Genomic DNA, 12,035 nt, shown 5'->3' on the forward strand with positions numbered 1-12,035 from the left:
ATATAGTACTTATTTATATCAAGAAAATAATATCTTTGCATAATATTATATTATCCATTTGTTATTTATAAAATAAATCTTTTATACGAATATTTCAAGATTTAACAAATAAAATAGTTAGAATAATTCAAGCACAAATCTGTTCAGATTTAACGATACTTTCCTCGCTTATAGTTCTTTAAATAAACGCTCTATTTTATTCATAGCATATCGAAAGATATATATCGTTTTAAAGAATAACAAAATTAATAAAACAATAACACATTTCTGTGTGAACTATATTCGATTTAACAGTGTAATCGTAATACTGAATCTTATGTGTCAGTGAATTGTATTCTAATAATACTCTGTTTAATATGAAATACACATTTATATATAATCTTACAAAAGATTATTAGAGAATTAGAAATTTGTATAGTGCGTTTTATAGGAATATTATCTGTTGATAGAAATAATCGTTTAAAAATTCATTTATATATGTTGAATCACAACGTACGTACAACTATTAGATTAGTTGTAAACACTTTTCGAATTCATGAAGGAAATAGTAATAATCTGATTTATGGGAAATGTTATAGACCATTCAAACCAATGATTTTGCAATTTTTAGAAGAAACATTAAAGAATAATTTGCATTCTAAAGAAACTTTATCAAATATATCCAAAAATGGGATAAATAATAGTATATCTAGGACTACTACAGATGACAAAAGACATAATACATCCTTAGTAGATTTACAAAAAATTCAGAAAAAAGAGATGTTAAATGCATTAATAAATTTTATGTATCAACAGCCTACATATGTATTGGTCCATGAAATAAATGATATTGATATAAAATTTTGTAACCTTTTAGAGGTTATGTCATACTGCGATATTTTTAAATTATTATTATTTTTAAGTAAAACTATACCTTATAAAATTATGGAATTGAATTTCTATATTAAAGCTATGGAATTATTACGTGAAGGAATATCATATAATATTTTTAATAAAGATGAAATCATATTCTGTCTCTACTTCTTTGGTTTAAGAAAAGAGAATGCAGTAAAAGATGTACAAATGACTTGGAAATATCTGGAATTTGAAGAGTTATCGTTATTTGAAAAATGCATTGTATCAGAAACATTATTTAAATGCGGAATTAAATTAACACAACCACAAATAGAAAATGTTGAGAAGTTAATAGAAAGTGAAGCTAAATTTTTGATTAATAATTTAAATCTACTTGTACCTTTATGCAAAGTGGTACGACATGCTGGTACTACAAAAAATTTTTTTCCAAGTAATTTAAGCAAAGAAATAAGTAATTGTAATCATAAATATCACATGATACCAGCAGTGCATATTTTAAAATTATATTCACATATGTACTTTTCGGAACCTAAAGTATTACAACGGCTAGTCACTGATATAATAGATAATATATCATCGATAAACAAAACATTTAAAGATAAATCAGATCTCTATAAGAAACAAATATATAAATCTAAATACATAGATGGATTTTTATGGAGCATTTGTATATTAAATTACAAATTAACAGATGTACAATTCCTGGAAGTTAAAAATTATGTTGGTAACATACAATCTGTTATGTTTGATGAACCAAAGGAATTATTACGTATATTGTTGTCATTATGGATTCTTGGATATCAAGCAGAATTTGTATGTTATGCATTAATCATTTATAATGTCTATATTTCACACAAATATCTGATATATAAATATATTTTAGATGATACAGGAATGTATTAAAAGAGATATTTTCCTGCAAGCATATAATAACAAATTTTGGAAAATAAGAACTAGTTTATATTTATTACTTCATACTATTCAAATTGAATCTCCAAATATTAAATTGCCTACTGATTTGTTTACTGACGTATATGTAGCTTTGAAGATACAAAAATCTTTAAAAACTATCTGTACAATTGTAAGTGGATTTTCCAAACAAATGAAACTTCAAAATGTTATTATCAATTCTCCTGCAAAAGGAATTTATATTGCAGGTGTTAGTTTTGATCATTCAACTTTAGGGTAATAATTTCTACTAATAAATAAATTTTTAAATTGAAATGTATATAAAATTGTATATGTATATGTTGCTATATTATTTCTAACTTTTACAGATCTTTTCATATCGATTTGTTAAATGACACCACGTGCTTACGATATTCGAAAATTCCACATGGTCTTATGAATTTAAAACTTAGATTGATCAAACAGCTTGGTTATCAATCTATATTAGTTAATACATAATTATATTTTATATATGAAATATAATATCAGTAAAGAATATATTTTTACATCATATTTTTTATTTTGCAGATCGATGAAGATGATCTTAAGGATACAATTTCTACCTTTAAATATATTGAAAAATGCTTGGATGAAATACTATATTCTAACTAATAAATATTTTATACTTATAAGAAAAAAAATTGTGTATTTATATACATATCACATTTCATTTCAGTTCTCAATTTAAAAGACAACAAATACTAATTTCATTTCATAAAAATTATGTAAGCTGGATCTAATAAAATAATAGTATAATATCTAGGCTTTTTACATAAAATTCGAGAGGTCTCATAAATAATCTTACACTAGTTTTACAAGATAGAATAATATTTAAATATAGAGAGATCCATCTGCTGGTCCTAAATATCTCATAGAAATCAATATTACATCAATCAAAGTCCATACACCAAGTCCTCCAAAACTAAATAATTTGCCAATACCTTCTTGCCAATGTCCCAAATAGAATCTGTTTTGTTATTAAATATAATAGTTAGTTTAGAATTATCTATGTTTATCATATTTCATTATATTGCTAAACTAGAAGTTTTAAAGTTACCTATCTGCACCAAAACCTCCTAAAGTAATGCTCAGTATCAAGGCAGTAGACCATCTGTATCCTACTGTCCAGTTGCATCGTAAATTTTTCATAAATTTCCTTTTTCCCAAACACAATATATAACCATTGACTGTACAATTTGTTCTAAAAAAGAAATATATATTTGGAACAAATGCTTAAACTACTTAATCATCTTCTTATTTTAATCTAAGGTAACCTGTAATATTGTTGAGGCGATGCTACAGAACTGCAGGAATTTTTTAGATGACATTGATGTTCCCAAGGTTCAGTTTGATAACAATAACGACATATGTATTCTTTTTGAAAGTTCTGTTCACCCTAATTACAAAGAATATTAAAAATGAGATTATAAAAGTTAAATAAACTTGTAGAATAGTCTAATATTTGATACATACTATACAATCAACGTTTTCTAGTACAGTACAATTTGCAACATAAATTGCTCCATACACACAATTGGTATTTAAATTACATTTTAAACATTCTACTCTTAACTCGGAACACAGTATTCCAGCTGGACACAAGCCTGACATTTCTTCCTACGGTGATGCATATAATTATAAATTATATATTTATACTTTTTAACAATTATGTATACTTGAATAGACATGTATATGTATATAGGATAAAATTTACCTTTTTACTACTATAAGCAGGCGTAGAATTTGCATTAGATTCTTTTAACGCATAACTTATTATACGATCTGTAATATCAAATAACATACGAAGGAACTGTTTTACAATTTAACTAAACTACAAACATTATATCCAATTATTATATTAAAATAGATCATTTCTTAAAAAACGTTTATTAATAATAATAAAAAATATGCACGAAATTTACCATTACCATAACACATATGTACTTCCCTAATAATATGTGATAAAAGTGCAAAAAAAATTAAAATAACGTTTTTTGAATTAACACGAATTACTTTCATTCTTAAAAAAAGAATATTTTACTTTTGTAACGTATTATAGACCAACAAATTTGTAGATATTGAATTTATTTGTACACATATCATAACGTTGTTTGGTTTAGGTCGACCTATCTCGAAGTATTCATAAACAGAGGTTAGTCAAATGAAGAGGACGAAAAAAATGGAACTTATGCAATATATTTTAATTTAATATATAAAAGAATTACATCTCATTAATACTAAATATAGGCAATTAATATGTTACGATATTCTATACATTATCTTATTTACATTTAAGATAATATAATAAGTATATAAAGTATAACTTGAATATAGCGTGATCATTGCAGTTTTAGTAGACGTAAGCTGATTGGACATTGGTTTATCATACAAGAGAGAATTAGCCAATCATTGTTAAGAAAATATTATTTGAGTTCTAATGTATCCAATCACAACAGAATTTTGCCTATTCCGTTATTAATGACCTTGCTGTACGATTGAATGTACTTAGTTTCATACAGTTGCTTTGTTTTGGCACTGACTGAACTAACTACACGTTTGACCTTAGCTACAAACTCTTCTAACTAGAAGTCTGTGATCTTGGTAGGAGTCGATATTATTACATCTGTACGCGTGTGTGCGAAATGTATTGTTACTGACATATATATTTTTTCATATCCATATGTTGGTAAGCTAGAAAATAATGTATGACACGAGGAATGCCAAACGAATGACAGTAGGACTAACGAAGGTTATGTTATTACATAGTTTTCATCTTATTCATTTATTTCTTGAATCTGTACTCGTAATGTAGAATTTTTTTCAACATAGAGATATAAGAATTTTGCAAAAAGTGGGACAAGATGGAGACAAGGCCTTTTTTTCTGGATGGCTCATGAAATCAAAGTTGCCATATTTGGCATTTTACACATCGTACGATCTTTACACATTTGAGCATTCACGCTATAACCTTACAAGGAAAATATTGTGTTATTTATTGATATTCCTGTGCTTATATATATATATTATATATATACATATATATATCTGTGTATGTGCGTGTGTATATATATACACATATCTATATATATGTGTGTATATATAATATACACATTTATATATATATATGAAAAGTGATGTGATATGTCTCTCTTTTAACTTATACAATTTCGTATGAATATTTTCATTAAAAGAGATATTCATGTACATATATTTCTACTACTTTTGTTTACATCTATAATTTAGTAAAATAAATGTGTAGAAAAGGGATATTGAAGAAGTTATTTAAATTGAAGAAACAGTAAGCTTTTGTCTTTTTCCATAAGATTTAAATCGCAGAAAATCTGTTACAGTTGGCAGAAATTTTATCACTATTTTTGGGCTACAGCTAAGGAAACTTGGATTAATCACAACAGTTAAAATTTTGTTTAAAATTTCATCCTTTGTGTTTCAGTTATTTTATTATCATCTTGAGAATAGAAAATTATAGAAATGTTTTTAGTGCATTTTAGAAATGTTTTCAAAAATGTTTCAAAATTCATTTCATTTTTAGAGTTAAATGTTATTAAATTATAAAGAATTGTTTGTTATTTTTACATGTTATTTTCTTCTGATAAAGGAATAATGTGTAATATTAATATTTAATTATTAAATTTATGAGTATCACTGTTAACACTATATAATGAATTATTTTGATTTGCAGAAAAATTAACATTTCAGTATGTATTAAATAAATATGTATATTATATAGGCGTAAAAAGAAAATGAAGATGAAACGAAGTAAATCATTATCACCAGAACCCTCTAGTAGTGGAGAATCGAAAAGAATAAAATACGAAGAGTCACACCCACATTTGCTTGATTTTTGTGATGATATTCTGTTGAATATATTGAAATATTTAAACCCTCAAGATCTTATGGCATTGAGCTTGTAAGTTGATGCAAATAATGATATACTTTTTATTGGTTATAAAAAGTATATTATTTTATTTCAATCGAATATAGATGTAGTCAACGTTTGGCACAAGTTACACGAGATAGAACCTTATGGAGAAAAGTGGATTTTCGTACAATTCCTATGCCTCTGAATGATCTAGAAAAATATACAAAATTCTTTCAACCAATGACAACTAATGTAGCGATGCGTGGTGATTTACATTCCAACAAGTGTTTAGGACTGACACCAAAATTTTTTGATACCATAAACACACATTGTGGTCAGCTAAAGGAGTTAGTTATAGAAGATTATTATATAGATGGTGATGAGGTAAATATAGATGATGGGTATTTTACACACACACACATATAGTACCTAACTGCATTATTAACTTGTATATTTATAGGTTGAGATAACTGATTTTCCAAGAACAATCGAAAAACTTTCATTGAAAGGATGTGAAATGGGTCATTTGCAAAGTAATAAGTCATACTTCTTTAAAATTGACCTTCATATGCCTAATTTAACAGTAAGATCCTATTTACTTTTACATAAATATACATTTTGAAAATAATTTATTTGATTTTTTTTTTTTTCATTGAAAAAGTTTTTTATTTATCTGTTACATTTGATATTTTTTTTTAATATATAACATGTTACATATATGTATTTATTTTCAGTGTTTAATTTTAAGTAATTGTCAATGGTTCATGCCACATTCTCTATTAGTAATTAGTAAAATATCAAAACTTAAAGAACTCAGATTGAATTCTTGTCATCGTTTGGGTGAATGCGTAGCTTATGCCAGTTTGGCAACCAGATTTGGATTTAAAACATTAGAGGTATTTTTTATATTTTTTTTTATATAATGATAATGTCTGTTCTATAATATATTTCTACATGAGTAATGAATTTTTGTTAAATAATTAAGACTTTAGATTTACGAGATACTGCGCTTGGAGATAGTGAAGTTAGTTGCTTTAGTAGTACTAAAACTCTAACGCATTTATATTTGGAATGTCCAGCAGTTTTAAGAAACACTGATGCAGGAAATTTTCGGCGACCTGTATTCGAAGATGGAAATATTGTTCAAGTGAGATATTTTCTTGATTTGTGAAATTTAATATTATTTGATTTTTTCTAATTAGATTATGAGATATTAATGTTTCTATTTTATTCAGTTTTTAGTTGAAGGTAATTGGGAAAATTATGGATTTCAAAGACGCTTAATCTCAGATAGAGCAATTCGTGCCATAGGGAGTATTGCTAGAAGAGTAATTCATACTTCTCCGCATGGGATTATATTTTTAGAAGAAGAAAATCAAATATTTAATAATCCTCTTCTTAAAACATTAGTCGTTAGGTAGGTAAATTGATACGGTTTGTAATAAAATTATTTTTAATGATTAAAAAAAAAAATAAATTTACATGTCCTGAGTACGTGTCTGTTTCAGGAATTATCCACGGGTTACAAATTCTAGTCTTGTTTATTTGGCAGAACATGTATTAAGTTTAGAGCATCTTGATGTAACTGGTACATCTGTTACAAGAGAAGGTGTTCAAAAATTCAAATCAAAGAGACCTAATGTAAAGATTGTTTCTTCATTCGAGGATACGTAGTTACTCTTCATATATTTAAGCATTTGTTGTGTATGAGTGTTCGATGTTTTGTATCATTATTATAGCTTCAAGCGTTTAGTTTTCTGTCTACAAAAAAGGATGGTACTGCAAAACTAATTGGTAATGTATTTACAGAATCGAGAATACTTTCCTAATTATGTAAATATATCTTCTCTTACAGCTAAAGAAATGTATTTGAATCTTATAAGAGTACATATAATAATTTTAAGTAGGCGATATTAAAAATTTATATCTTCATTATTATTATTATTATTATTATTATTATTATTATTATTATTATTATCATTATCATCATCATCATCATCATCATCATCATCATCATCATCATCATCATCATTATTATTATTATTATTATTATTATTATTATTATTATTATTATTATTATTATTATTATTATTATTATTATCAGATTTATATGAAAGAATAATTCATATAATTTCTTTTTTATTTCTCATATTTTAAAAATTTATTGTGTATATATAAATATAGATTAAGCTGTGCACACAATCCCTATTGTAATAAGCTTTTTTAAAAAAAATATGTTAATAATATAGAAGAATTTTGATGAGTTATAGGACAATATTATCCATTTAAATATTTCAATAATGCAGGAAGCGCGGGAACGTTAAAGGTAATAGTAATTTGTGTTTATACTCGAAATATCACTTTATTGGGGATTAAAAAAGAAACGATAATTATTAATGGGATAATTATAGAAAAATAAAAAAAATTCAGATCTCATTTAGCACTGTAGATTAAGATAATTCCATGTGTAAAGTATTCATAAATATTATGATTTCTATGTAACGATAAAATGTGTGTGTCACAATAATAATGATTAATATATAATAAATTTTGATAATATGCGATAATTATTAAATCACTATAATAAATTGTAAATATCACAACATATTCATATATATGGATGTTATAAATAAATTACAAAAATAAATATACATCTTAAATAGTAATGTGCGTATTTATTAATTTTTACAAAGAAATTAATCAGATTTAAACTGGATTAACAAATAATTAGTATTGAAATATTCATTGGATTTTATATAACATACTATCGATTTCGTTGTAGGTTCATAAGGAAAAGAATAAATTTCAATATTTGATAAGATTTTATCATGTAATTAAATATTTTGATATTTCCGTATAGAGACAAGGGACTCTATGTTAGATGATTAGTGAGATAAAGAGAATATGATAAAACTGGTTTTACTGCAAATCATCGTGACTCCACCAGTTGTAATAATCTTGAATCCTACAGCGTTGTATCATATAATATAGTGCATCTCGGAACGGAGCCGTCAGTACTACAAATGATTCACGAGGAATTACGTCGTTGAATATGACTGAGTGTCTATAGTTTATTCGCGTAGGAGAAACTAAGTTGATTCTAATCGTAAGAATTATTTTATCATTTTACCAATCAATTTAGAAACTTTTTTATTGTTTAAAAATTTGAAAGAATTGGTAAAACAAATCTATTTATTTAGAATATATGCAGCTGTAGTAAATAATACAATATCGCGTTGGATGCAAAAGTTTCAAGGACATTGTAAGTTTATTCATGACATATAACACTATATATTTATATAAAAAATTGAAACAGTTTTCAAATATGTTTATATATATGTATTTTTCTTTTTTTTTTTATAGATCCTCATCCCTTTTTGTTTGCTACGAAAAATCAATAAAAATTGAAATGGCTACAACTTTCGAAATATTATGCACAGTTGTTGCAGTTACCTTGGCATTGTACTATTATCTAACATCAACTTTCAATTTTTGGAAAGAACGAGGTGTAGCCGGTCCAAGGCCATATCCACTTATAGGAAATATCGGAAAAACGATCATAGGAAAAATATCTATGGGAGATTATTTGAAAGAACTTTATGACAAACCTGAGTTTAAAAACGAACCATTGATTGGCATATTTACAAGGAGAACTCCTATCCTGATCGTAAAAGATCCTGAATTGATTAAAGACGTCCTCATAAAAGATTTTTCGAAGATTTCGGATCGTGGAATTACAGTATTCGAAAAGGTATTAATATATGTGTGTGTGTGTGTGTGTGTGTATATATATATATATATATATATATATATATATATATCGCAGTGCATAGATAATAGTATACGAGATGATTCATGGAATTGTAATAATTAAAAGTCCTAATTGATTGAATGAAATAAGAAAAAAATGGTACAAGGTGGACTACATATTCACGATCATGTTTCTTTTTTCTTCACAAGTGCAATAATCTATTCGAATTATTTTTATAAAAACCTTCCTTTCTTTATCGTTTTCGTTTAATCTTCTTATCGTACGACCTAAAATGAAATATCTTGATATGGTTGAGAAATTATTAATTCTTGAGGTATTTAAAAAAATTTTCGTGAATATGTATATGATATAGTATCTTAAATCACTTGCATCTTTTCTTTAATATTATTTTCCAATTTCAAACAAGAGAGAAAAGATATAAGTATATGTAAATACATAATAATATCCATCAATTATTATTAATATTTTTTTTTTCTTCAGGTAGAACCATTATCGCAACATCTTTTTAGTTTGGAACCAAAAAGATGGCGACCATTAAGAGTGAAACTTTCTCCAATTTTTACTTCGGGTAAATTAAAGGAGATGTTTAATTTAATATTAGAATGCGGGAATCATTTTGAAAATTATATAGAAAAACTTGTGGCAAAAGACGAACCGATCGAGTGTCGTGAATTAACAGCAAAATTTACTACGGACGTTATCGGTAGTTGTGCGTTCGGATTAGAAATGAATTCGATCGGCGATGAAGACAGTGAATTTCGTAAAATGGGACGATCGATCTTCGAAGTTAATTTTCTAAATGTATTAAGAACTAGACTTAGAAATGCGGCACCGAAGGTTTACAAATTTATGGGCTATATTCTTCGACGAGATAAAGTTACGAAATTCTTCCAAGAATTGGTAATAAATACTATAAATTATAGGAAGGAACACGATATCGTGAGAAACGATTTCATTAATCTTCTTATGAAATTGAAAGATGATCCAGAAAAATTAAACGGAATTGGTACGTATTTATAAACGTGTTCGTTTGCTTCGAATCATTTATTTCGTTCGGAAAAAGTTCTTCGCTGGAGAAAAACAGAGAGGAGATAATTATTTATTAATACTATAAATAATTTTTATTGTAATCTAGAATTCACTGATGATCTTCTCGCTGCACAAGTCTTTGTATTTTTCCTCGCGGGCTTTGAAACATCGTCTACGACAATGAGTAACGCTCTTTATGAATTAGCTTTGAATCCTGAGGTACAAGATAAGTTACGACAAGAAATTCACGAAGAATATAAAACACACGGGGAGACATTGAAATATGAAAATATTAAAGAAATGACTTATTTGGATCAAGTATTTCGCGGTAGGTTTCTCTAGATCACTTTTCTATTCTTTTTTCTTCAAATCGTTAAAAAGTATTATCATATTTAGCATTCAGGTAAACAATACTAATACTAATACTAATATTACTACTATTAATAATAATAATAATAATAATAATAATAATAATATTCGTTTAGAAACATTAAGGAAGTATCCACCTGCAACATTTCTTATGAGGAAAACTATATCGGATTATACGTTCGAAAGTAATAACGTTTCACTACCGAAGGGTACGAGAATTTGGATACCTGTCTATGCCATTCAACGGGATCCAGAAATTTTTCCTTCACCGGATGCCTTTGAACCTGAAAGATTTAGTCATGAAAATGAAAAAACAAGGCATTCAATGACTTATATACCTTTTGGAGACGGTCCAAGAAATTGCATTGGTAATTATAATAAATGAAAATGATATCTTAATGAATTCACGTAAATTCATATAATTAAATTTATACAATTAAAAAAATTGTATTGTTTTTTTTTTCGTTTTTTAGGAGCCAGATTCGCTGTATATCAAAGTAAAGTAGGATTGATAAAAATACTGAGGAAATTCAAAGTCGAAACTTGCGAAAAATCTCCAATTCCTTATATAAATCATCCAAATTCATTAATTTTATCTCCATTGAACGGAATGCATCTCAAATTAAAAAAAATTGAAAGCAATGAAAATAAAATTTAAATGAATATATTAATCTATTTATGTCGTCTTGATGACGGATATAAACATGTGTATACAGATATTTTGTATTATTTAATTTTCGTTCATTTTAATATTAATGGAACTGTTGATTGTTAAAATAAAGAATATAGGTTTATTACTGTTTATATTCATGCATTTTAGAATTTTTTTTAACGATTAAAAAATAATACAAACTTACATATGTTGAGTATAAGTTTGTTTTAAGAATTTTCTATGGATTATAAATTTGAATTTTATAAGAATACATATAATAAGAGTACATGTAATAATTTTAAGTAGGCGATATTAAAAATTTATATCTTTATTATCTTTATTATCAGATTTATATGAAAAAATGGTTCATATAATTTTTTTCATTTCTCATATTTTTAAAATTTATTGTGTATATATAAATATAGATTAAACTATGCACACAATTCCTATTGTAATAAGTCTTTTTAAAAAAAATATCATGTTAATAACATAGAAGAATTTTGATGAGTTATAAGACAATATTATAGATT

General features: G+C 25.9%; 4 protein-coding genes across 8 annotated transcripts; 3 read left to right on the plus strand and 1 right to left on the minus strand.

Annotated features, from left to right (window-relative positions):
* Positions 1-2: 2 nt before the first annotated feature.
* On the plus strand, positions 3-2,479 carry LOC127066833 (uncharacterized). The gene is made up of 4 exons (XM_051001037.1): positions 3-1,668; positions 1,739-2,040; positions 2,133-2,250; positions 2,332-2,479. The coding sequence occupies exons 1-4, from the start codon at positions 478-480 to the stop codon at positions 2,413-2,415; spliced, it is 1,695 nt and encodes a 564-aa protein (XP_050856994.1). The 5' UTR covers positions 3-477; the 3' UTR covers positions 2,416-2,479.
* LOC127066857 (TM2 domain-containing protein almondex) lies at positions 2,389-4,012 on the minus strand. 2 transcript variants are annotated; one of them, XM_051001093.1, is made up of 6 exons: positions 3,732-4,012; positions 3,518-3,585; positions 3,277-3,420; positions 3,078-3,199; positions 2,861-3,004; positions 2,389-2,770 (listed from the first exon to the last, which is right to left on the minus strand). In XM_051001093.1, the coding sequence occupies exons 1-6, from the start codon at positions 3,820-3,822 to the stop codon at positions 2,635-2,637; spliced, it is 705 nt and encodes a 234-aa protein (XP_050857050.1). In that variant the 5' UTR covers positions 3,823-4,012; the 3' UTR covers positions 2,389-2,634. The 2 variants fall into 2 exon arrangements, with proteins under 2 accessions (XP_050857050.1, XP_050857049.1); XM_051001092.1 differs by having other exon boundaries at positions 2,539-2,770; positions 3,726-4,009.
* A 268-nt stretch (positions 4,013-4,280) lies between these two features.
* On the plus strand, positions 4,281-8,349 carry LOC127066848 (uncharacterized). 4 transcript variants are annotated; one of them, XM_051001072.1, is made up of 8 exons: positions 4,281-4,404; positions 5,552-5,731; positions 5,806-6,067; positions 6,144-6,266; positions 6,418-6,579; positions 6,669-6,830; positions 6,919-7,100; positions 7,192-8,349. In XM_051001072.1, the coding sequence occupies exons 2-8, from the start codon at positions 5,565-5,567 to the stop codon at positions 7,355-7,357; spliced, it is 1,224 nt and encodes a 407-aa protein (XP_050857029.1). In that variant the 5' UTR covers positions 4,281-4,404; positions 5,552-5,564; the 3' UTR covers positions 7,358-8,349. The 4 variants fall into 4 exon arrangements, with proteins under 4 accessions (XP_050857029.1, XP_050857028.1, XP_050857026.1 ...); XM_051001071.1 differs by lacking the exon at positions 4,281-4,404 and adding an exon at positions 4,405-4,552; XM_051001069.1 differs by lacking the exon at positions 4,281-4,404 and adding an exon at positions 4,411-5,101.
* Positions 8,350-8,632: 283 nt separating this feature from the next.
* LOC127066842 (probable cytochrome P450 6a13) lies at positions 8,633-11,657 on the plus strand. The gene is made up of 7 exons (XM_051001052.1): positions 8,633-8,789; positions 8,884-8,945; positions 9,047-9,434; positions 9,936-10,461; positions 10,591-10,812; positions 10,970-11,221; positions 11,327-11,657. The coding sequence occupies exons 3-7, from the start codon at positions 9,093-9,095 to the stop codon at positions 11,509-11,511; spliced, it is 1,527 nt and encodes a 508-aa protein (XP_050857009.1). The 5' UTR covers positions 8,633-8,789; positions 8,884-8,945; positions 9,047-9,092; the 3' UTR covers positions 11,512-11,657.
* The last annotated feature ends 378 nt before the right edge of the window (positions 11,658-12,035 follow it).

This window comes from Vespula vulgaris, chromosome 10, assembly GCF_905475345.1.
Source record: "Vespula vulgaris chromosome 10, iyVesVulg1.1, whole genome shotgun sequence".
Classification (NCBI taxonomy): domain Eukaryota; kingdom Metazoa; phylum Arthropoda; class Insecta; order Hymenoptera; family Vespidae; genus Vespula; species Vespula vulgaris.